Source organism: Perna viridis, chromosome 11 (genome assembly GCF_037379345.1).
Source record: "Perna viridis isolate PV_CMFRI_1.1 ecotype Kerala chromosome 11, ASM3737934v1, whole genome shotgun sequence".
Classification (NCBI taxonomy): domain Eukaryota; kingdom Metazoa; phylum Mollusca; class Bivalvia; order Mytilida; family Mytilidae; genus Perna; species Perna viridis.
Window position 1 is genome coordinate 15,687,174 of NC_142455.1, and position 24,922 is coordinate 15,712,095.

At 32.8% G+C, this 24,922-nt stretch overlaps 1 protein-coding gene across 2 annotated transcripts in view; it reads right to left on the bottom strand.

Annotated features, from left to right (window-relative positions):
• The window catches only part of LOC148603103 (polycystin-1-related protein-like), a 259,127-nt gene that overhangs the window by 218,273 nt on the left and 15,932 nt on the right, over positions 1 to 24,922 (bottom strand). For both annotated transcript variants that reach the window (XM_088553961.1, XM_088553962.1), the window contains 2 exons: positions 23,108 to 23,307; positions 19,919 to 20,134 (listed from right to left, as the gene is read on the bottom strand). In XM_088553961.1, coding sequence (XP_088410087.1) covers positions 19,919 to 20,134; positions 23,108 to 23,307 — 416 coding nt within the window. The remainder of the gene's footprint in view (positions 1 to 19,918; positions 20,135 to 23,107; positions 23,308 to 24,922) is intronic.

A 24,922-nucleotide genomic window follows, 5' to 3' on the forward strand; every position in this document is an offset into this window, starting at 1 on the left:
TTACTCCAGTATTTATACCTGATAACTTCCAGAAATAACCATCAAAGTGTTTGTAAAATTTGCCTTTTAAAGACATTGATAGGTTAATTTTAGTTAAAAATGCACTGTTAAAAAATGGCAGAAAAATTTTCCTGCACTTTTTCCATAAATAAGCAGTCAAAAAATATCTATGTCACAGATACTTCAGGATAAATTTAAATAGCTTTTTAGTGGTTTTCTAGATGTGTTGAATATATTTGAGGTAAAAAAGACCAAATTGAGAAAAATTATGTGCCACCCATTGCCTAATTTGTACACAGAATGGTACTTAAAGGTTGTTTATCCATGAATTAAAATTCATGAAGGTAATTAAGAACAAAACAATATTGGAAGAGTTTGAGACCTTACAGATGGTGCCATGGTAGATCAAGAATAAAATTATGGTTAACAGTGTTTTGTCATGTTTACTCTTTAAGGAGGTAGACCTAGGGTAAGGGACACAACTCTTACAAATTATTGGAATGTTTGTATTCAGCATTTTACATCAATCTCATGTAAGCATCAAAGTAACTTTGACCAATTTCATCCTGTTTCAAATGAAAGCTTGATATACTTTGGTGAAATTGAATATAATACAAACCTGTCAGTGATTTCAAGAGTAATGTCCCTTACACAAGGTCTACTACCTTAAGCCAATTGAAATTTATTAGTCAATTCTCATCCCTGCCACCCCACGAAAATTTGCTGATTATTTTTATTTTTCAAAATTATGACTATCTTACCTTTTTTTTCCTTTGGAAATTACTTATTGAGTAAATTTTGCCATAAGTAAAAACTTATAACCCGAGGTTGCCTCTTTCTTACTATTAGAGTAAAATGTGCTTATTTTTGACAAAAAATGTCAAAATCATGTCACTCATGAGGTATTATTCTAATCTACACCAAAACAGATCTTTAATTTATTTGACCACATACAGGGAATTTGACTATCTGCAAACAATTCCAAATTCTCAATTTGAATTCAACCAATAACACATACATAATGAGAAAACGCTTCAAGTCAATACCAAAAACATTATACTGAGGTGACCTCATAAAAACAACATTGTAATCAGACTAAAATGAGACACATTAAAGAGCCACAGTGTATATACTTATTGATAGAGATAGACCATTACTAGTATCAAGTTAATTAATTACCTTGCTGAAATCAATAAAGCTTCCTTTTTAGGAGAGAAATGAGGTATGAACTTTGCAATATACCTTTACAGTTCATGAAAGTAGGTGAAAACAAGCAGCATGAACATGGTTTATACTACCATTCATGACCCCATTAAGAGGTAAAAAAGTTGCCAATACTGTTAAGGTATTTTATTTGTAGGGAAAAAATTATCAGTTCATGGATTCTTAAAACTCTATCAAACAACTGAAAGGGAAGCTTCCTTTTCATTGGGAACCAATTTTCCCAGTTTACCAAACCCACAAAAATCACAAAAAATTGGTATTCCTACAAACAATAATACTTTCACAGTACAAGTTTCATAAAAATCAACAGATTTAGAGTTACTGTTGCCCATAAATGGAACAAGCTATATAAGGCACTGAAACTGTGACAAGTGAAAATGCAGTCCAGAGAAAATTACATCAAGGGAACCAGGATTTTAATGGTGACAAAAAATAAGAAAATCCTGGGATAATGACTGGATCAAAACAACAGACACACAAAACAAACATGAAATAATCAAAACTACACATTGCCCCTACAGGATTAATATCCCCTGCAGCCTATTAATACCCCCTGCAGCCTATCAATATCCCCTACAGCCTGTTAATACCCCCTGCAGCCTGTTGAACAATGTATATTTGGGGACCAATATGAATGTATCATACATATTGGACACAATTTTGTGGTGGATAGAGGATAGACTAACCACTTTCACACAACTTGCTGTCATTTCTTAGACACCCGCACTAATTTTGCCTAGTTTTGCAGTGGACAGAAAACCATGAAAAATAGTACACAAGAAATTGTTTTTCCACACTATATAATGCTAACAATTATATTTAAACTGCAAAAAATTGATACCCGCAAGTATTTTCACTTGACAGAATCCGCGAAAATTAGCAACCACGAATATTTATATGTTTACAGTATATAATAAAACGACACATTCCAGCGTTATTAATGTAATCATTTGTTCTTCCATTTTCCTAGAACTTCATTGCAAATGTAAAGAAAAAAACAACAAGTTTACTTTGCATGAAGCGACTAAACTTGGATCTAAGTTAATCAATTTTTTTTCAATACAAATCTTACAGAAAATAGTGACTGCATCAATACAGGAATTTTATGGAAACAATTTTTAAGTTATTATTGAATGGTTGTTGTGGGCTAAAAAAACATTAAGACTTCAGCAAATAGTGATTTTTGTGACTGAAACCATGAGCTAGAATTTTAAACAGCATGAACTATCAGAATTTTTCAGAAATTGTCAACATTATTGGTACAACATTGAAGTAACTCTGTCTCTTAATTATTAATCGTGTTGGTAAAATATTGAAGTACTAATGTTCTCTTAATCTGCAACCATGTTTGTACCATAGAAAATGGAAGATATTTGGTGAAATGCCACAAAAGGCACCATTGTATAACCCCTATTAAAATAGTAAATACTTAGCGAGATCAACAAAAGGTCTTCAGTAAGTGTAAACACACCTTAAAATAAGCTCTGCAAGGTCCAAACAATAAATATGATGAAATCCATGGTAACAGAATCATGACACTCCTTCAAAATAAACTAAAAAGTTAAATAACAACACGAAGACACATTAATTACCAACAATGACATTAGGGCGAAATATTGAAATTAGATTTACGTCTGTCCATCATATCATAAACATTGTCCAGGGAAGTATTTTCATTAGAAAACAATGTCTTAATACCTTTTTGACCTTCTTAACTCTTAGAGACCTACCACAATCACATGAAAGTTCAAAATAGGTATTAACACCAAATTAACAAACCAATTTGAAATAAGGGCTTGCCCACTTGCCCAAAAAAGTTTAAAATGATGGGCAACTAGATCTATAAGCCTTTGAAAATTAAAAATATGTTCCTGTTGAGCACTGAAGCCATCTCCATTTGAATGCAGTTGTACATGTATATTTTGAAAAGACTGAAAGCAAGGCAACATCGCTACAACATATCTTATGTTTCAAAATATTGCCTAACAGTGTTTGTCTATCTACCCACAGCTACACTGATAAAAGCAATTTTATGCCATATTGCCTAAAAGGCAAATTCTCATCTGGGTCTCTAATCTAAGTATGTACAAGCAGGAACCAGTTTATTACCACATGGCATTAAAACAGAGTAATATCTGTTTCTCATAACTATTTAACATTTCATTAGTTGTTGATAGAAAACAAATCAAAATTGAGTAAAAGCCACATCAAAGCCAACACTCACTTTTCTTGCGTAATATAAGATATAGATTTGCCAAAGGCATACAAAACTGGTTGCATAATAGCTTGGAAATACCACACTTTTTAAACTCCTTACATAGATTTTCAAGGATATTTCTTGGCATTTTCCATATTTTCATAACAATCATCATTAAATTTTCAAAAGGAAAGTTTAATAATTATGGTAATTATAAAAATCTTAATCTCAATATAGAGCATATTGTTTTGCTTTGTACAAAAATACGCTTGTTTGCTCGATTCTAGACAGATTTCCAGAAGGCTTCATCAATATTTTTTATCAAAGCATTTTGTACCAAGATTGCTTTGTAAATGCAAAATGTTCCAAAACCATTTAGAACTGCCACCAAAAAGGACTTTCATTTTGCTCTTGGTTTCAGGGATGAGATAGGTGGAAATTGGCCAAAAATGTAAGTCAATACACAGGAAAATAATGATTAAAAGCAAAAATAAAACTTGTAAAAGAGGATATCTGCAAATCTGCAATCAAATCATATCCATGTAGTAGTTCAAAGAAAATCTTTTTTTTTTTAAATTCTGTTAGGGGGGGGGGGGTCAACAAGAAATCTGGTCAGAAGATTCAACATGTCTGGTTGAGAAGGGAGGGGTCAACATATCTGGTCAGAAGATTTTACATGTCTAGTTGCGGGAATCAACATGTCTGGTCAGAAGACTCAACATGTCTCGTTTAAGGGGGATCAACATATAGACTGGTCAGAAGACTCAACATGACTTATAGTGTCAGGAGATCAACATGAAGTCTGGTCAGAAAACTTAACATGTCTAGTTGTGGGGGGGACCAACATGTCTGTCCAAAAGACTCAACATCTCTTGTCAGAAGACTTAACATGTCTGGTTTAAGGGGAGACTCAATATGTCTAAGGGAGGGGCTCAACATATAGACTGGTCAGTGGTCAGAAGACTCAACATGTCTTGTCAGGAGATCAACATGAAGTCTGGTCAGAAGATTCAAAATGTCTAGTTGTGGGAAGACCAACATGTCTGGTCAGAAGACTCAACATGTCTGGTGGTGGGGGGACCAACATGTCTGGTCAGAAGACTCAACATGTCTAGTTGTGGGGGGACCAACATGTCTGGTCAGAAGACTCAACATGTCTTATCAGAAGATCAACATGAAGTCTGGTCAAAAGACTCAATATGTCTAGTTGTGGGGTGGGGGGACCAACATGTCTGGTCAGAAGACTCAACATGTCTGGTGGTGGGAAGACCAACATGTCTGGTCAGAAGACCCAACATGTCTGGTGGTGGGGGGACCAACATGTCTGGTCAGAAGACTCAACATGTCTGGTTGTGGGGGGACCAACATGTCTGGTTTAAGGGGAGACTCAACATGGTCAGAAGTCATGTCTCGATGGGGGATGACCTAAAATGTATATAGTAATCCATAGTCTATGATTAAACATAATGTATGTTTTTATTGTTTGACGTGGAATGACACCCAATTGAGTTCAGTTCTTAATTCTCCCATATCAATATATAAAATAACCAAAGATCCAGTTTTCCAATAAAATTTTCGACTGGAAATTGCAGCTGATGTGTTAATAAACAGCTGCGCTATAAGCACATGACACACCCATTGCTCTTTTAACTTGTCCTTATGCTTTTAATTAATTTATATGATCAACTAGAAATACTGTGAATACCCTCCACCCAACCAAAAACAAAGCAAATAAAAAATGCACAAAAAAATTGGCACTATCAAGGCTACCTCAATTTTAACTTAGTTTGTTGCCTTGATTTTTCACCCATACATTTCTATCTTGTTTAAAACACACTTTTCTGACAAGGTTACTAAGTATATTTTATATTTATTAGTCAACCATCATAACAAATGGTCTGTTTTAAACAATTTTTCAACGAATAAAATTTCCTTGGCCATTTCTGGCCTTTTTTAAAGAGTATAACGTAAAACGTAATTTGACATTTATACAAATCGGAAGGCAGCTTACTTCAATAGATATGAACAATTCAGCAAAGTTTTAAAAAAGTAGGTGAAAGTGTTTTCGAGTTATTTTCCAAAAACTTGAAAATCCCCCCTTCTTTAAGAAAAAACATTCATAACACGGAAACAAAAAATCTGAAATTTATAAAAATCAAAAGGGACCTTATGTCAATAGGTATGAACAATTCAACAAAATTTCATTTCAGTTGGTGAAAGCGTTTTTGAGTTATTGTCCGAAAGTGTGGACAATGGACAGGCAGATGGACGGACAACTGTATACCATAATATGTCCCGTCTTTGACCGGCGTATTAAAAATATATGGTTCCTTAAAGTCCAAAACATCTCATAAAAAAAAAACAAGACGTGATTTTCAACTGCTTAAAACCTTATTTCACTTTATCAAATGAAATTTTACAATAATATATTTCTACTTATATTGGCTCTGATTTGGCCAACTCCAACTTCCATATTTCAAAATAAAACCAGGTTGGTCAAAATCTAGCATGCAGGTTTCCTTCAAAATAGGTCTAAGAAGTAGTGCATTAGGAGTGATGCAGCCCAATTAAATCCACGGCCATAATAATAGACGCAATGAATATCTGACACTACTGGTTGTAAGTAAATCTATAAGTATTAAAAAAAATACAGCAATTTTTTTTTTATTTCCTTTCAAACAACCATTAAAGATTTTTCCATTGTGCCAACATTTGTCTATAAGTAACTATGTGACTTTAAATAAGCAGAAGCTTTTTGTCGGTCAAATGGTATATTTGGATTAAAGCAGCGACTGACTAATACTAGCATCTATAACTCTACGATATTGTATTTTTCGTAAAAGTAATAATCTGGCTTTGTGCCCACATATGGCAACAGCTCGCACCACTTGTACCGATTTCCATCTAATGAACATGTGACCAGATAGAGTCACATTGTGGGAGTCATCGGTATTGCTGAGCATGTATGAAGCAGAAACACCTTGCGTGTCTGTACTTGTTGACTTTTTGTTTATTTCAGAAAATTATGCAACCAGAAATTACATAATAATCCAGTCATTAACTTCACTAGATCACTGATAATATTGTAAAACGGAACTGAGATGCAAATTATACTGATATGGGTTCTGATAAAGATGAGAACAGTCTGACAAATAGGATAAAATACTACTGTTTGTTTTCAACCATAACCACCAATGTTTAAAATACACTAAGACCTCTTTAACTAACCTGTATTAACCATCTGAAACCATGAACACATGATACACTTGTCCCCATGTGTCACTGACTTGCTTTGATTATACAAAGGGTTTGAGCATGGACACATGATACAACCCAATAGTCAATGACTTGCCTATACCTTACAAAGATTTGACCTTGAACACATGATACACCCCACTTGTTATTGACTTGCTTAAACCATACAAAGGGTTTGACCATGGACATATGATACACCCCACTACTCATTGACTTGCCTAAACCATACAAAGGTTTGACCATGGGCACATGATACATCCCACTAATCACTAATTTGCCTAAACAATACAAAGGGTTTGACAATGAATACAAAATACATCCGTCCCAAAATGTCACTGAGAAGTCTTAAATAAGAGAACTCAATACAGATGATGTACCTGACCCAATATGTTGCTCACTTGTCTCAACTTAACAAAGGGAACGACATGCCTCCACCATAGACTTTAAACTTTAAGTTTTTCAACTAAGTGAAGCAATATGAAATCAAATCTGGGATCCTAGTAAGTTTATATACAGTGAAATGAAGTATTAGCACATATAGAATCAAGGAAAGATGTGCTTGGTATACAACCCACATAAAATTGTGGAAAATAATTTTTTTTTTTTTTTCATAAATTTTACCACCAAAAATTATCTTTCATTGCTTGGCCTTTAATTCTATTTACACTATCCTTAACCTGGTTTCCTAAATATAAGTATTAGTATAAGTAGTTAGGGAGTGTTGTACAACCTTGATTGCTAACTCAGACAGACAGTTGCCATGTTTACTAGTGGAAGAAGCCTGCAACTCTATGTTGGCAAGTCAAGAAAACCCCCAGGCTAAGATACTTAAAACCATCCCCTCCACTCAGTTGGAACCCACAAACTAAAAGAACAGAGGTACCAGACATCATGATTAAAAGTCATATCCCGTAACGGGGCACCACACAAGCAACTTATTCTAGTTTTATTTCTTAAACCTACAACAAATTTCTATTTCAGTAAGAAACCAGTTTGCACTGGTACCTAATGTTCAGTTTTTCATGGACATAATTTTTTTACATAAATATAAAAATTGTTGAGCACTTAATATACTTTAAAAGTATTATTTTTGCCCTGCACTAATTTTTCGCTATTTTCACAGAGGACAAAAATGCAAAAAAAAATAGTACCTGCACAATTAATTTTTAACACAACAGAATGCTTATCATTTTTTGAAATCGTGAAAATTGATATGTTTACAGTAATTTCTCCACATTTTTCAGATCCCAGGAAAAGCAGCCATTCTCTAAATGTACAGACCTTGGGGATAATTGATAATTGCTTAACGATGGCTTAAATGTCTTAAGATTTCCTTAATAAAATTGATAATTTTGTCTAAGACAAATCACTTGTTAAATAAAACCTAAAATATGTCTAAAGGTTTAATTTCTGTAACTTCACTTCAACATCTTGCATAAAGAAAATGCTTCACAGAGAGCAGCTTGACACAACAGCAAAGGTTAAACCCTGAACAGTTGTGGCAATTATGGACTGTTCAAGCTTGTTATAGCTCTGAATTTCTGATTAAATACTTGACACAGGAAAAGAATTTGATTCGAATCACAGTGGCCCTTTTTTGCTCAATCAGTACAACCCCATAAATCAATTCCAGCCTTCCTTTGGAGGTATGGCACCTTTGGTACTACTTCAAAAAGATCAATTCACTTTCAATCAACTTTCTATTTTTACATCAGGAAAATCTTTTTTGGCCCCTCATTCCAAGTCACAACACCCAAAGTCAATCTCAGTAATCATTTAGTCGTTAGGCGATTTGAACTACAATTTCAACAATAGTCAAGTTAATGTTCTGACATCATCAAAATGTCCTTTTCTGCCTTTACTTTACAAATTGTTCAAGTAATAAACCCCCAAAATCAAGTCCTTTCTTTCTTTGGTGGTGTAGCACCCTATGGTACAATCCTAAAGGGATTCATTAACTTATAGACAAGTTATTGTCTGGATATCATAAAAAGGTTATTTTCGCACCTTTTTGGCCCCTAATTCCTAAATGTTTTAAGTCCTTACCCCAATAATTCATCCCAGTATCCCTTAGGTGGTATGATACCTTGTGGTATAATTTGGAAGATTAATTCACAATTAATCACGTTATTGTTTTAAAAATGCTTGTTTGTGGTCCATTTTTTTGGCCTTAAGTTCAAAACAAATTTGAGTCACAACCCCCCACCCCCCAAACTAAATTCTAGTCTTCCATTTGTGGTATGACAACTTATGGTACAAGTTCAAAAGGGTAATCAAGGAACCAAGAATCCAGCAGAAAATAAAGAATGTAACCCAAGGACAAAGACAAAACATGGAAAACAGACACACACAACAACAAAGAACATAAAATAACCAAAATAATACATACAAAGTAACAAAAGTAATTGAGCAACTCAGGTTCCACTAAAAGCTGGGAGGGTCCACTTTTAAGGTAAGTGTCCTCTGCTTTTCTAGAAACACCCGCCAAAGACAAAGACATCCAATCACAATAGATCAAGTCATTGTCCAGACATGAAAATGCTTGTTTTTTGCCCCTAATTCCTTAATGGTTGGAGTCACAACCCATAACTTGGAAACAGTAAGAGTTATCTGAAAACTGATTGAAAAATGCCTGCAGGGTACAAAAGATTTTCAATATCGCACCAAAAATGACATTGTCAGAAACCCTATGTTGACTGCACTACATACCTCCCTCTATTGGTACCAAGCATAGACGACCATAGGTTTCCGATGATGCAAAAACAAATATGTCCACTTATAACTCATGGCACATAATCATGATGGTGAGCAGAAAATCAGAAGAACTCAAAAACCAAAAGAAATATCTGAAATCTAATTGAAAGATGCAGGAAAGGAATTTCACGATAAATCTTATAAAAATAATCAAAAGCTAACCATTAAAAAAAGAATTTTTCTTTTTTTAGGCATAGTCCCTTTTGCCCTCCTTATAATTCAAAAGCCATAAGAGATATCTGTAATCTGACCGAAAAAAGCAGGAAGGGATTTTCATGACAAATCTGTTAAGAAAAATTTTCAAAATAAGACCAGAAACAATAGTTTACTTTTTAGGGTGTGACCAACATTGGTCACATAGACTGATAATGCTATAAGCTATTTCAAATCTTGTTAAATATTCTTAAAACAGAATTTTAAAATAAACAAATTTAAAAAGAATTGTCAAAATCAAATGATAAGTAAACCATCAATCTTAAATAAACACCTATTTTACCCCTTTTGGTCCCTTTTTGCAGAACATTAGAGGCCAGTGACCACATTTTAAAATTCCTCAAACAGCAATATATACAAATTTCATAACATTTGGTCCTAAACAACAAAAGTTCTTGCAAGGAAATGAAAAAAATTAACATTGCTGACAAAGACAAGATCATTACATAATTTTTGCGGTCCTATAAAAACCCCAAAGCTCATGTTAAGTTGAATCATCTTGTACATGGAAAAAAATCAACTCAATAATCCTGAACTGATAATTCATGCATAAAATAACCTAAACCTATACTTGATGAAATATCAAATAAATTGAACTACATAGCTAATTATCTTCTCTTTGATACTGACACCTCATCCATTCCCCAACTAAGCACAAAACAGATTACTTTATCTGATAATACAAAAACACAACAACAAAAGCATCTTTTCATCTTTTCAAAACATGCCATGTTCATGTAAAATAAGACAAAAGCATAAAAGTCACGGATATTGACCTGTCATTTAACGCCAATCACAATTTCATTGATTTTCCTATCAAACATTAATTGAGAAAGTTAACATCCATTTACAAGAATGGTTGTTATCTCTCCCTGACAAGGTCCCATGACCGAATTTGTCCAATCACTCCCTGATTACTTAATTAACTTTTTTATCAGCTTGATCACTTATTTCCGGCATTTATTTTTAGATCTGTTTGCAGGGAAAATACTTTGAGACCAGTTTAAACATGAATAAATTAACCAATAAATTCAATTTTTTTTTATTTAAAAGAAAATTATCATATACTTTTGACAGTATAGCCAATTTTAGAAACCAACAATGAATATGGACTGATTTATCAATAGGTGGCAAATCATATGCAACGATAAGGTCCATTCAGTTGCTCTAAACTAAGGTTAAGCTCTCTTAAATTTAAAAAAAAAAGAAATAGTTAAATATATATCTCTTTGAGAGCCTTAGGTCGCATTTATAAGTCATAAGTGATGTTTTGACTCTTAAAACATTTCCCGTTCTACTAATCCACATATTGCATCATATTTTTAGATGTTTTCATGCAGTAGTTTCAATCCAAAGCCAACAGATAAACCAAAGCTCCTTTTAAGGTTCAGCTCAAGTTAATACCTAGGACATTCCTTAATGTAACATTTTCACTCACAGTTTTAATAAATTGTTTGTTTGTTTGTTTGTTGGGGTTTAACGTCCGAACATCAATCTTTCAGCTATATTCAGGCGATGAACATGAAGTGGATGATAAAATGAACATGAAACGATGATGAAATGAAAAATGGGATGGGACACAAGGATAATGGGGTCGAGAAATTTTGGTTGCCACTGGAAATAGGGAGAGGTGGGTAAAATCGGACAATTTAGCCTCCTGTGGCGGAGCCCTAAGGTTCCTAATCCAGGAGAATACCACAGTAGGGTTTTTTTAATGTGCGAGGAACGTGGCATCTTTCCCAACACGGTGCAATACTATGGTTTGCAGTCAGGTTTCCGTATTATATCCTGACAACCCCAGCATGTAACACACCAGGGGTACCCCATTCCACCACCTGGGGCACACAACCCAGTTGCTCTGTGGGCAGAGCGCCCTAGCCCCCAGCTAAGGTTCTGAGCACCATTTAGTTGCCTTTTACGACAAGCTTAGTGCTGCTGCACGCCTATTCTTTTGACACCCGGACCTGCACGGGTCTAGTTTTAATAAATACATTATATTTAGCGCTGAAGCATTACTGAATACATCTTTATATGTATTTAACACACCAGCACAAGTCAAACTTGGGGAAAAAAACTGTTTTCTAAATTCTGTATAACATTATAACAACATAAAAGTAAACAACATATTTTAGAATAAATCTACAGCTGACAAAAACAAGATTTGAAGTCTGAAATTCAGATAGTCCTGTTCCTAAATGAATAATGCAGTGCAAGCTAGCATTAATTTTCTTTATACATTTAGGGAAAAGAGAAATAACTGGTTTGCTTGCAAACGGAATAAAAAGCCAAAATTGGGTGACATTCCTTTCAGACTGAGGTTAGCTTTAGATTGTAGCAGTAGTGTCAGAGGTAGATCAAGGGAAAGGGTCAAAACCCCCACCCCCTTTTTATTGGAAAAATTTGTTCATTTCATTCAAAATTTAACACAAAAAAAAGCAAATAACAGCCTAAAACTGCTAGTTTTTTTCCTTGAACCTCCCCTTCCCCCATTTCAAAATCTCTGGAATTTTCCCTATGCACAATAAAGAGTCTGCTAAATTAAAAATAATATCCTGAAATGTAAGAAATATCTACCAATAAATATATCATAAATGAGTCAATTTTTTTTTCTTTTTCGACTTCATTTGAAATTGATTTAATACATGTATATTAAACTATTTACTCACTCGAAAATAAAATGAGAAAGGGGACTTGAACGTATGAAATAACATATCAATAAATATATCATAAATGCTTATATTTTTTTTTCAGACTTACAAATTAAAAATAATATTTAAAAAATTCACCCATTCTCAAAAATCTTGAACAGGTGTCATTTTCATGATAAATTTTTTAAATAGCCTATCATCTTTTTCCCCATATAGAGCCTTTCTTAGAGTCATGTAATAATAAGATTCATATCAGTATTTCCCCAATGAACAAACCCCCTCCTTTCCCTTTTAAATATCAAAATACAAGTGATAATTTTTACATTAGTTCCATTTAATAAGAAATAGGACATGATCTGTAACCCATAAAGATAAAACAGTTGCTAGGTTGACTCTTGTTGATGTATCCCAGGGACAAAAATGTTCTTCAGGCTAGGCAAATAAATTTTCTGGTTTCTGACCATCAGTTATATTTAAAATATGTAGATTAAGAAGTGCATGCCAATGGACGTTTAAATTGTAACAATAAGAGAAAGACCCTTAAATTATGCAAATCATCATACAACACTTAAATATTTAGTAAAATCTGAAAGTTTTTATGCAGGTGTACACTACAAAAAGTATAAATAAAACCTATTAAGGCCATTCAATACAATTTCTTGTTCTTCAGTCATTTTCAAATTCTTGTTTTTCAGTCATTTTCAAATGAACTAAAAAATATGTGAGCAATGCTTACTAACTTGATTCCCCTATTCCCCCATTTAATAACATGTACTTTCTGACCTCTGTATTGATTTGGATCCAAAATGTAAAATAGGAGGTAAACAATGGAAAGAAGTAGTAAAGATTCTGTACAAGTTTCATACAATTCCATTTAGTGGTATAGGAGGGGTAACAGATAAGAAATGAGCCCCCCTTTGTAACAAAACAAAGGAAGGAAGGATGAACACCCCATCACTGTATACCCCATACTTTGTAAGTGGGGTTATAACAAAGGTGCAGAGGTGGATTAATGGATTTTTTTTACTGGTAATGTAAGTTGGATTCTTATTATCATTAAGGAATATGATGAATTTGTGTTCCCACCATATTGAATGTGCATAAGAATAAGAACCCATATAATATGTACTAGGTATTCCAAACTATGTGGGCTATATATGCGTTTATGTTTTTAAAGCAAATTAACAAACATATCCTAATAGACAGGTATAAATGAAGCCTTGCTTGGTTTCTTTTATGCCTTCCCAACATTTCATAATTACACAAGTATGAGACCTTGCCTGGTTTCTTAAAATGCCTTCCCCACATTTCATAATTTTATGGCCTTCCTTGGTTTCTTTATAAGTCTTTTCCCACATTTCATAATTACACAGATATAAATAAGGCCTTGCCTGTTTCTTTATGTGTTTTCCCAATGATTTTTTAGTCATACCAATAAAACATTATCACAGATTCCTTTATCTTCCACATCTAACATTAAAGCCATGTTATCTTTGAACACAGTCATGTAATACAATCCAATGACAAGGAAAGTATTCCTGCCAACTACCATTAAAATTGAAAGGTTGACATGAAACAAGATGGTACATTTCAAAACCCTGTCTTCTTTGATTATTCGACTGTTTTTAATTTAGTTTCCCGTCATTTCAAACAATTGTTAAATCAGTTAGGATACATGCTGGTTCATTTGATACAAGGATAATTTAAAACAATTTAAATCAGTCAACTTTGATGAATTGTTTACACTTAGTACACATTTTCATTTATTACCATCAACATTTTTGTATTAATACATTCTGTTTATAATTGGAAAGTAGTGTTATCATTTTGTCACAACCCTAACAGGTGGCTATTCCAGACACTGTGAAAAGGAGGGGTGCCAGCCAGGGTTCCTCAGAAAAAGGGGTGCTAGGACATTATCTGCCATTTTTTGTCAATTTTACCCATGAAAATGACAAAATTTCGCACATTAGGCTCTCAGGAGCCTGAATCACTCACCTGGTTAAATTTTTGCCTTTCAAGGGCAATAACTCTAACAAGAAGTTGTCCGACAATTTTGACTCCATGACAACTTTGGTGGAACTTTTCATGAGGATCATTTCATCAATTGAAAGTTTCATTCCATCTATCACAGTTTTCAAGATATAGGCTGAAAACTGCAAAAAAAAGTAATTTTTCACCTCTCAAGGGCAATAAATCTTGCATAGAGTCGTCTGACAACTTTGTAGGCCTTATAATAAGAATATTTCAGCAATTGAAAGATATTGGCCAAACCTAACAATTTTGGAGATATATGCAAAAAACTACTGTACAACCCCTATGTTCTATTTTTAGTGAAGGTGGCAATGTTTTTTAACCAATCAAAAATCCAAACATTCATTTTGTCAAGGATACCCTAAAAAACAAAAATACCAACTTTCATTGAATTCTGTATTGTAGTTTCTGAGTAGAAGATTTTTGAAAGTAATAACATCAAAAACAGCAAAACAATGCCCAAATAGAGCAATAACTTTAACATGGGTCAACAGATTTTCAACAAATTGAACCGCAGATAGATCTCATCATGTTCAATACTTTTGACAATGTGTCAAAATTTGGCTAAACCCAATGGTTTTGGAGATATATACAAAAATCTGCTGTCTGACCCCTATGTTCTATTTTTAGTCAAGGCGGCCATGTTTTTTATCTGATCAAAATCCAAGCACTCATTTTGTGCAACATACTCTAAGGAGCAGTCATTATAAGTTTCATGCAAATCTATTCAGTAGTTACAGAGAAGATGTTTGAAGAAATTGTTAATGATGCCAAGTGATGGTTATAGCTCACATGGCCTACAGCCAGGTGAGCTAATAAAAAAGAGGGGTGAATAAATGATTCAAAGGGAAATAACTCTATCAGAAAGCACAGACTTCTTTCAATTAACACATTTAAACAGTTTTAAACTTCACTTCTTTCTTTCAAATATTCATTGTTAAACATCCTAAGTATACATTAATAGGGAAGGAGGGGGAGGGATGACCCATATATGTAGATGCTCCAAAACATATATGCGCCAAAATGTCATTCTGTTGAAAGTGACGTATTCCTAAAAAGATGTATGCAGTTAGGAAGTGATTGTCTGAACTTTTAACACAGGAGCAAATCTTGTGTTATAGGAAGCACTGCATATTACAATTGGTAGAGACAACAGCAATATAAAACAACTTTGTCAGGTTGGTATTGACAAATTCCTCCCACATAGTTAATTTTTTCTCCATAAAAGCTTATTGCCTTTATCTATAAATCTTGTTATGACATGAATTTTTAAGTTCAAGCATCATGCTATAATGAATATAAGTGAAATTCATGGTAACAACAGCCAAACAGGACATATTTGACATTAAATGAAGGAATGAAGATGAACTAAATGAAAACTCAAATGAAAACAATAAACAAAACACAGAAATGAATGAAAAAAATAACTAAAAGGGAGATAATCCCTACAACTGTAAAGGTCTCACTAATCACATCTAATGTTTCCATTACTTTACATGTTCAAAGTTTCAGTGTGAATTCCCAGGACAAATGACATCTTAAAGTTGCATACCGTTGTGAAGCTTGCGAGATAAGGCTTTCAAAATCATTATGCTAATGGTACAATGATTGTAGAAATTCTTCACAAAATTTACTTGAATAAATAATACTGAAAATCTACATTTTTACCTTTTCTGCTAACTGACAGCATGGAGGCAAATAACTCGCACATATTAACAATATTCATACATTGTTGTAGAAAATTACAAATATGATTTTAAAGTACACATTCTCAGCTTTATTTTGACAATTTTTGATCAGAATAGACACAAATAATGCACTTACAATGCATAGAGCTAGACTCAGTGTGTTTTTGGTACTACATAGGGGTGGTGGCCATTAGACCCCAAAGTGGTTAGTGAGACCAAAGTACAAGAACAAAAACTTGTTCTGTCTTTTTCGTACATTTCAATAAGTAAAAAAATATAGGATAATTAGTTTGAAAGAGTGAATAACCAAAATATGATCATGAGTTCTCAAGAAAGCCTAGATTAAACAAGTCTGCAGAAATTGTTCCACACACAAGTTAAGTCTTAATGTGTTCTTGGCTCGAGTGATTATATTTTGGTTATTCACGATAACCAATTGATTACCATATTTAATATATAGATTTTCTCAATTTTTGTTTGCTATTTACAACATAAAATTCAAAGTTTGTAAACGGCAGATTGATATTCATGTTGTGTGTTTTGTGACGTTTTGGCATAATTAAGTCCTCAGGTGAAATTACAGTATTTCACAGTGTGAATTATCGAAAATTTTAAACTGGGAATATTTGGTAAATCAATGTTATCTATGTAATAGGTAAATATTATAGTCGTACATCATGCTTTTAAAAAAAAGAATATTTTTCAAAGAGAACTTATACACTTAAAAAGACACTTGAACTTCAAACAAGACTGGTTGCAAGTATAATTCATACAAGTAATTTTAAACATGTATCTCCGGGCAAAGCATTTTACAAGGTATGATGTACTTTTATACAGCAAAAAAAACCAATTTTTTTGGCATTTAATTTCAGACACAATGCATGTCCAACAAATATAAAAGAAATAGTTCTAATACCCACTTTGATCGTTTGCCCTTTGAGCCTTCTAAAGTATCATCAATTTAATAAATGCATTCAGAACTCGAAACTTACCACATAGTCATGTCAGAATTATTCCTAAAATCAATACTTCTGCATGTTATTGGATCTCCTGCAGACAAATTTGTGAGGAATTAATTCCGTTTATTTTGACAGTTAAAAATTTACCATGAAATCCTAACCCTGCTAAATTTAATTTAAATATTCTAGCTTAGACACCTCATGAAAACCCATCAAAACCTTTTAGCATTTATATTAAAATTAATTTTTTTTGCAGCAGTTTAGCATTGTGTTTCAGGACTATAAATATATATTCACTTCAACATTAAAACAGAATTTATAGATTTTTGCGTATGTTCTCAAATCCTGATAGGATATTGAAACCAGTTCCATCTTTACAGATTTAAATTGAATCTAGGCAGTTTAATTGGTGGTTCAAAATGAAGATGGAAAAAAAACAAAGGTTGTTCTATTGTTAAAGCTATGTTTATATTGGTTAATTAAGATTTGTTTCTCCAAGAAAACCGTATCAATCCTTAAATGTAGACTTCCCCAGACAATATATTTTAAAATAAATCACACAGAACTTAAAAACCATGAAATAGATAAATATCATTTGCACAGACAAAATCACATTCATTTTCACACTCAAGAAATTCAATTCTTTCTTTAATGCAGCTAGGATAGATATATTATGTAGTTTCACATCATTTATTTTGGGGCTTTTTATGGCTTGCTTTTAAGTATAGGTTTCGCCCATCATTAAAGACCATGTGGTGACCTGTAAAAGGTTAACTGTTGTTCATTGCTTGGCTTTTGGTGGATGACTATCTCATTGGCAATGGTACCACATCTCTTATTTTTATACATTCTATATTTGATGAACAAAATTCATTGTTTACAGCAAGTTTTTTTTTCCAAATGAAAACCTAACATACCATATTTCTGTCTGAATTTTATTTTTTCTTGTCACTATCATACCAATCAAAATGTGCCAGACCAACTGAACTGTTAAACTAAAATCTGTTCGATCAGACATTTTCTAGGTGTCTGACCAATGATTCAGCAGATTTGTGCCAATTTTTCTTTGCACACACAGCAAAGGTCTGGCAATATTTGTTCCAGTCAGACAGATTTTTTCAGGCATCTCACCAAATGTCCTGTTCGTCAAAGTCACGTTTCAATGGGTCTGCACTATAGCCAACAGGAGTGAATAATTTCTCACCACTAGGAATCTCTTATCTCATGTGCAGGACTACTATGAGCCCCTTCACATACCCTACACCTCTAAACATTTTTTACTTGTTGTTAACTTGCCCATACATTAACCTAAATATCACCCATTCAGGTTGTCGTTCAGACAAATAACTTTTCAATAATGAAAAAAAAAAAAAAATCTGTGTTTTAATTTCTCAGGGTAATAAATCAACCTTTTTTTAATATAACTCACTTGAAAGCCTTGGAGACATTCCCAACTCTGATGGAACTGTTTTTTTTTCTTATATTTTGCAATTAGTGTGTATAAAATGAATGGGTTCCTACCTCAAACATGAAAAGTTGTATTTTAAAATTGCATTTTTTAAAAAATGACAGAATTTTTTTTTTTTTTTTTTGAAAGAGGAAATATTGACATTATATAAATCTAGAGGTCAAATAATAATGGTTCACCATAGTATCTCAATTTACAATATTGTAGGGCAGATGTACTATGTCCTATGAATTTACTGCTTTAAATTCTAATGATAAATCTTGTCATTACAACATGCAGTGCTCTAGGAGTAAACTGACGATTGTCAATCTATTATACATCTGACGAATGCTTCTTCCCTTAAGTACCGCGACACTGATACTGTCAAGAATTTAATTACGCACCCTTGGGACCCGCAGACATGAAAATACAACGAAAATGTAGATTTATGGCCAAAAGCTCCAATGGAGACATTTGATCAAATCTTATTCATGGAAGACTTAACCACTTTAGGAGATTGAGAAAATGTATGGTTGTACCTCGAAGGAGATGTAAAAAGAAATTGTGTTAGACTGTAATTTTTCCTTGAATGGTTTTTTAATTAAAATGGAATAGTCTTTCTTTCACAATATTCTTTTCCTAGAAGTTTTTATCAAGTCACTTCTTCGGTAAATGAACAACAGAGCTTTGTATATACACTGTACGACTTGAAGTTAACCATCAATTAATATATACAGCATCTTAATACAGTTCTTCTCCATAATGTGATATTGAGATGAAAACAGATTGACACCACTTACTTCAGTACATAGATGAAACAAGACCAATAACTGTGTAACCATCAAATATTTATCCATACCTAAATATCTTCAATATATGCATTAACACTTAGAAAGTTAGTGTTGGTACAGATCTTGTCAACATAAATTACCTAAACAATGTAATAATGATACTGCTAAAACAATGGGTTAGGTCAACTGGTAAAAAATCATATCATGTTCTTGTCATAAAGGGCATTTATGGGAAATTATGTGATATAAAATAAGCTATGGAACCTATATGGAAAATTGAAATTTCTAAGTCAAACACTTCAAAAATGTCTGTATTTTTTAAAAGAACTGCAAAGTTATTGTGTTAAGATCAAAACTACCTAATTAGTGATGACTTAAATATTACCTGTAATTAAATAAAATGACACTGATTTGTGATCAGTTTCAATTTTTCACACCTTTTATTACCCAAGCTGACAAAATGGCCGACAAATTCGAGTTAGTGAGGGTAATTCTCTAAGATTTATGACTGAACGGACTGACTAGTCACATCCAATATTTGAGAAATCAAAGTTCAAGAAATCCAAGGTTATTTATATTGATTATATAGGAGAAAATATTGGTACTTTGAACTGTGTTTGAGAAATTACAGGTGTTCAAGCCATCCGAGTTTGAGCGAGTGAAGTTTGATTGTAATTATCATATCAATCTGTTCCATGATATACATACCCACACTCTGGTTGCCTATTAGATGAAAGACAACTGGTACCTTCCAATGGAATTCATCACTGATTGGTACAACTGTGTACAACTGGTTCCCTGTATTCATCAATGATATATTGTCACATGATTGTTCTGGCATCTGATAGGATAGAAATTCATCATAGGTAGCATCAGCTAGATCTTTCTGTATTGAAAGCTTAAGTGAACCTGTCCAAACAGTATCTGCAAAGAACAAGATGCTTATTGAAGCTGTAAAAGTAGCCTATAAATGATAAATCATAATTAATGTCTTATTGTAAACTCTGATATAACTCTGTCAAAAGAACTTTGTCTGTAATATACAAGAAATATGTGCAATCTTGAATTTTTGCAACACAGAAAAAAATGTGTTTTCATTAAAGATAATAAAATTTATTGCAAGTATAATCATAAATTTCTTAATATACAGCTAATTACAATAATAAAAAATCAGATTCTGGGGTAAATTCTGCATTACAAACATAGTTTATGACAAAACCTGATGATCTCTGCAGACAGACGAAGTCTTAAGACAAAACCTGATGACCTCTGCAGGCAGACAGTCTTAAGACAAAACTTGATGATCTCTGCAGACTTGACAAAGTCATAAGACAAAACCTCATGATCTCTGCAGTTGAACAATGGAAACATTACTAAAATAATGGACAGAAAAATATTTTTATGAAGAGGTTAATTTCCTTATGTCTCAATAGCCTACTTGTCATGAAATTAATCTTTAATCAATTCCCTTGACAATTTATCCCCACTTTAAAACATGGCTCAAATCCTCTATTAGAGACAGAGAGTTATTAACTGATAATGATCTTACTGAATTTATAAAGATTATGCAATACTTGTGCCAAAATTAGACCTCAAAACTTCATCCCAAAAAGATACATAAAACCAGAACGTCTAATCGTATAAAGAAAAATTCAGGCATCTAAACACTTGAGTATAATTCAATACTGCAGTAATTTCCCCTCTCTATCAAGTTTTCATCAGATTTGACAAAGAATGATAAATTGTGTCCGAGTCTTTAATAGGATTACAAAAGAATGAATCACCCGGAGGTCACAGACTGATCATTTACCGTGCCAAGTAAGAATATTTTGTCATGATCATCCTCCTTGAGCTGCGAATAGATGGGTATCGTTAGTGACTTTTTAAAACCATCAAAACTTGTTTGTAAAGGGAAGGCAAAAGCTACGGACAACTTTGAGATTAAGAATCACCAACTCTGCATAGAATATTCAGATAATGATTATATAAAATTTTAAATTCCCTTTCATAAGGAGAATGGGTACTAAAAAATTTCACATATCTAATGTATTACCTGGTGCTCATATATTTCAGGAAATTTGTAAAGACATTCACAAACCCTATAAAACACTTCCTATAAACTATTGATGTCTACTGAATGAAAGCCCTTATAAATGTCCCTCCCAAATCTGTCAACTGTGTACAAACAGACAGAAATAAATGACAAATAAAAAGAACAGTTGAAAAACTTCTTAATTTGCCCTACATCCATCTATTGACAAAATGGATTGAGACTTTAGAGTGCTGGGTTACCATTTGCCTCGTTTACATGCATATTTGGGAGAAAAAAGCTGTATGTACATCAGCAGGGATAACAAAGGTCTGTAAAGGGTTAAAGAATTCACTTCGCTGTTAGAAACATACATTTCAAACACTGAAATTTAACGAGTTCTAAGTCCAACCTTAATAAATTGTCTGTTTCATCTTTATATCTAATTCCAATGTGGTGATGGTGGGGTGAGGACAAAAAAGGACTCCCCTTCCTTCATTCATGAAAACATATATAAGGTGGAGCACATCCTTCACTGTTTGTGATGTCATAAAATTTCTGTGATGTCATAAAATTTCAAGATTTTGATTGAAGTTGCCATAAAAGTTAAGAAATTCTCAGACTTAAGTACTTTTTAGTGTAGTCAGGTGCTGGAGCCTGAATTATCATTTCATTCCTTTTGATTTTGCTAATTGAGTATCAAAAATTTGGTTGATGAGATTAAAAATAATGAAACATTTGCAGGGCTGTCAAATTTAAAGCCCATGTCTTGATTCCCTGCATTGTTTCTGCGTAATAATTTTTCAAATGCTCCGAAATATTTTGTCTGACTGGCTTAAAATTTGTCTGTCATTGCCTTCAGTCTGGTACACTTCCAGAAAACTTTTATCAGAAGGAAGATCATGGTTTATGAACAATACATCTTTCTAAGTTACAGATTTATTTTTAATTTGGGTAAATAAAGGTGAAAACTAAGACTTTGGAATGCCATTAGTGGAATTAAGATTTGCAGAAAATCTCACACATAGATATCAAATGGTTGAAAGTTGAAAGCTTGTAACAGTGTTATCTGATGTCAACTAAATCATGAAAATAAAGACTTCTTCCTTAACAACTTCTTAAGAAATTGTTAATTGATAAACTGTAATTGAAATTCTACAGCAAAAATATCTCCCAATAAAACATGTTGTCACTCAATATTATCTCATCTTAAAATGCTCTGCAATCTTTATCACCATCAATTTAACATACACTTTAAAATATAAAAGGATCCACCCCTAATTTGTAAACATCTGTACTTTTAAGGACTATGCTGGGGGTTCAAAATACCAAATGTGGGGAGATGTTAAGATTCTTTACGCATTGCTCAATTTATGTACAATTTATTGCCAGCACTTTTATCTTTAAATGATGTGTAAACAGTGAACTGCTTCTAAGAAATCATTAGTTCTAACAAAGGTATTCAGAGACGGGGGAGTGGAACATTCTTTGCTGCACTTAAATGACTTTCTTAGAAACTATAACAATCCTTCGATGAGAGATGGGAAACAAACATTTTTTTATTAACCTTTAAAGTACAACATTCCAGTGAATGCTAAAACTTACATGCCCATTTCTTCTTCGATATATAAATACCCTTTAATTAGTATTGCTATGCTTTAAAACCAAAAATTTGAATTCCATAGTTGACAAAGCCTTATTTAAAAACTTTGGTTGAGTTTATTTTGGAGATTGTATTGTCCAAACAACAGATCTATTAATACACTGCTAAAAGTTTCTTGATCCACATCTCCCTACAAAATCTCTACAAAATCTCCCGAGATTAAGAGGCAGGAGAATAAAACAGTATTTCCATTAGTTGAGCATACCAGTTAAGTTGATGTGTTTTGACAACTTAACGTTGATCTCTAAGACCGTTTTTGAATTCACAACGATCCATGGCTCTTCAAAAACCAATATCACATGGTCAACATATGGTCCCATAGCAGTATATAAAGCAACAAAATCCTCATCTTCTCCGACTGGTAACAACAGGCTTGAATTACCATTTATGGCACTGGTATTCAACCTGAAAAAGACGACACACACACAAATAGTCCTCCACATTTTTTTCTCTAAAGCCTTCATGAAAGCTATGACACTCACAAATACAAAAAATAAAAAATAAAACAGTGCTATTGCACAGTCTGATTACTTGGCAACAAAAATTCACATATAAAGGAAAATGAAAAAGAACTTTTTTATGATGACAATCATAGTTTATTTTTCTACTAAAAAATATTAAAAGAGTCCTTTTGTTAATATATAAACAAACAGGATTATAGAGTGGAAATAGTTCCATCTCAGCCATTGATCATTTTTGCACCAACAAATAATTAAAACTGGTAAAATCCTTTTTCATCTTGTTTAACACGAGGACTGACTAACAGACAGACAGACAGACAGGGAGCAGTATACGATAATACATCCATCAAAATCTGGCGGACAAGAAATCAACAAATTAACCATATCATTCATCAAAACATAATAGCATAACACTCATAATTTTTCTTGTAAAATAGTGACCCACCCTAATTCATTGGAATAAAACTTTACAAAGGCAAGGCAATAATAAAAAATTCCTAGATTCTCTTCCAACATATTTTAATATAAAAAAATCGGGCAAGCATGAAACATCAGGTCTGACAATGATGAAAATCTAAGAGTTTTTTATTATGGCCTAAAGGGAAGTAAACATAGTCAAGGAAAACAAATTTGACCAGTTACATAAATTTGGAATCAAAATCTAAAGCCGAAATGACCTTTACAATTTAAAACATATATTGGGCCAGTTTTACTCATGCAATTCAATGTATACTACAACACAAAACATGAAAATCTTGTAACAGTACTTAAGTTTATTTACTATACATGAATTCTTCAACTTTAATTTGGCCTTAAAATCATGTTCTCTAATCAGTGTTGGTAAAACATCCATACAAACAACTAAACATTCATCAAATAGCAGACCCTTGTATCAGAACCATTACTTAGTTATATAATATTTGATAGCAGGAAATGTCAACATTTTTCTCAATAACAACTCTCTACTTGAGGCAAATTAAATTCATCATTTCTTTCTGTTATGATACACAAGTGAAAGATTTATGTTTCAGGCCAATCATGTTTAAGTGTACAAAAATTGATGAGGATTTTCTATTTACATGATCATATTCATGTTTGTTTAATGTATGTACATTTTTTGTAGGTTTTATAACAGATAAAATTGACTTTATTCCCGTCAAGGGGAAGTGTTTGCACAATAAATCTGAATATGAACCTAACAACTTTGTTCATGTTACAATGTGAAGCATAGTTAAAGGGTACTTTAATTATTAAGTTTGAAATATTGTTATTTTAATGTAAATATGTTTCTAAATATTTATTGTAGACACTACTTATCAGGAATTTGTTAATTTACAAAAAAGAAACTTTTTGCAACAATTATTTTTGAATTCGTGTTCAAAACAAGGTGAGAAATAGTGACTTTAATATCAGTACATGTAAAAGATATATGATTATAATTTCTGACTGAGTTTGAATACATGTATACTTTTCTTAGGGCAACAAGTCCGCACCAGTATCTTGTAATTGACATGATCCAGCAAGAATCAAATTAAAATGGCGTTATTGTGTAACATTTA